Source organism: Sinocyclocheilus rhinocerous, unplaced genomic scaffold, assembly GCF_001515625.1.
Source record: "Sinocyclocheilus rhinocerous isolate Xijiao unplaced genomic scaffold, SAMN03320098_v1.1 scaffold38692, whole genome shotgun sequence".
Taxonomy (NCBI): domain Eukaryota; kingdom Metazoa; phylum Chordata; class Actinopteri; order Cypriniformes; family Cyprinidae; genus Sinocyclocheilus; species Sinocyclocheilus rhinocerous.
The window spans coordinates 282-2,127 of record NW_015652949.1 but is presented as its reverse complement, the minus strand read 5'-3'; the positions used below and the strand labels follow the sequence as shown (position 1 = coordinate 2,127).

The window sequence follows — 1,846 nt, the reverse complement described above, 5'->3', positions numbered from 1 at the left end:
GGAGCCCCTACCAAGTATTGAGTACATGTACAGTAAATGTCCAGAAGAGCCAGAAGAGCAATAATTCACTAAAAATGTTTTTTTATTGGTCTTATGAAGTATTCTAATTAGTGAATTGGCAGGCAAATAAAATGCCGTTCATAAATATATCTATCTACTAACCTATATATTCATACCTATCTTTATAAACATCTTTCTTTATATTTGATCTAATCTGTAAACTATGTTAAACTGTTTATGTTCATCTTTTAGTGAACATGGCATCATCTGTAAAGGTTCAGGCTACTGTCTAGATGTAGTCATGTTCACTCAGACACGCAGGCAGTTCCTCAGGAGAAGAAAGCTGAGCGGCAAGACGTCCTCGGAGATGGTTCCCTGACAGGTCCCTCTCATCCACTGGTGCATTCTCCATGTCATCCTCGCTGCCATCTTGTCCATGGCTTTCCTCCTCCTCCAGGAGATCACCTCCCATCACGCAAATGTTGTGGAGGATGCAACAGGCACCAATCACCTTTGGGGCAAACAGTGGCCTGATCTCCAAGGCCCGCAAGAAAATGGCATGCCAGCGCGTCTTGGCCTGATCTCCAAGGCCCTCAAGAAAATGGCACGTCTTTAACATCCCGAAGGTGCACTCGATGATGTTTATTGCTAGTGCGTGATGCCTGTTGTATCGGGCTTCCACTTGGCCTGTTAATCATAAATTGTGTAGAAAAATGTGTGGTGTACTGCAAAGTCAAGAAAGTAACAATTTGTTGTATCTTCTGTGTGTGTGTGTGTGTGTGTGTGTGTGTGTGTGTCTGAGACAAAATGAGTGTTCTTACTTGCGACAGGCTGACAGTATGGGGTCATGATTGCAATAGGATGCTGCAGGCATGGGTATCCACCATCTCCCAGCAGAAAGTATCCAGCTGGTGGATACAGAGCATGCTGATACATTGGTGATCTGCGTAGGATAAGGGCATCATGTACAGATCCTGGATTGCCAGTGTACACATCTTTAAATGTACCCTTGGCATCACAGGTGCCCTGTAGAATGATGGAAGGAAAAAGCTTTCTGTTTACATAACACTTTTTTGTGACTCTGCAGGAGGAAGAATCCTGATGTGGCACCTGTCGATGGCACCAGCAACACAGCAAAATGCCTCATGACCAGCAAAGTCGGCCCCCACCTCCTCCATCTCCTCTGGTTTTGGAAAATTAATAACTTTGTGGAGGATGGTCATCATCTCCTCCACAACGTTATGAACAGTCCTGCAGACCGTTGCAAGTGGCATGCTGGAGGTGTCTGAAGTTACCCTGTAGGACGCTCCACAGGCAAGCCAATAAACTGTAACCAGCACTTCAATTTCATGGCTCCATCCATGGGCTTTTTGCCGGGGAAGCATCTGGACCAGCATGTTGATGCTGTTCCTGGAGAGCCTGAAGGCTGGTCTTAAATCATCTCCAGAAAAAAACTTGACCAGGATAGGTACCTGGTCATTGATCTGGGTATACCTTCGAGTGGGACTTTGCTCCTGTTAAAATATATAATATAAATTAAATTATAAATTATATAGATAATATATAAATTTGGAATGTTTTTACTGTTGTTGTTGTTTTATGTATTTATTATATTTATTGCTTTTTAAAATGTTTTTTTAATTATATTTAGTGTATTTATTACTATATTTATTCAATATTTAATCAATTGTATTTTAAACATATTGTCTGAAATTAATTGTTGAAGTCTGACAGAATAAAATTTCGCTCTAACATTTGATCTGTTTGGTGAGGTATTTGCTTATACTTGATTTCAGTTTCATTCATTTATTGATAAGCACTAGCACAGCGGTCTTCCCAGAGCCCA

At 41.3% G+C, this 1,846-nt stretch overlaps 1 protein-coding gene across 1 annotated transcript; it reads right to left on the bottom strand.

Annotated features, from left to right (window-relative positions):
* Positions 1-289: 289 nt before the first annotated feature.
* LOC107715183 (putative nuclease HARBI1) lies at positions 290-1,514 on the bottom strand (the record flags this gene model as incomplete). The annotated part of the gene is made up of 3 exons (XM_016521240.1): positions 290-687; positions 822-1,026; positions 1,143-1,514. Coding segments are annotated over 3 exons (975 nt in total), but the record flags the coding sequence as incomplete, so codon positions are not given.
* Between the last annotated feature and the right edge of the window lie 332 nt (positions 1,515-1,846).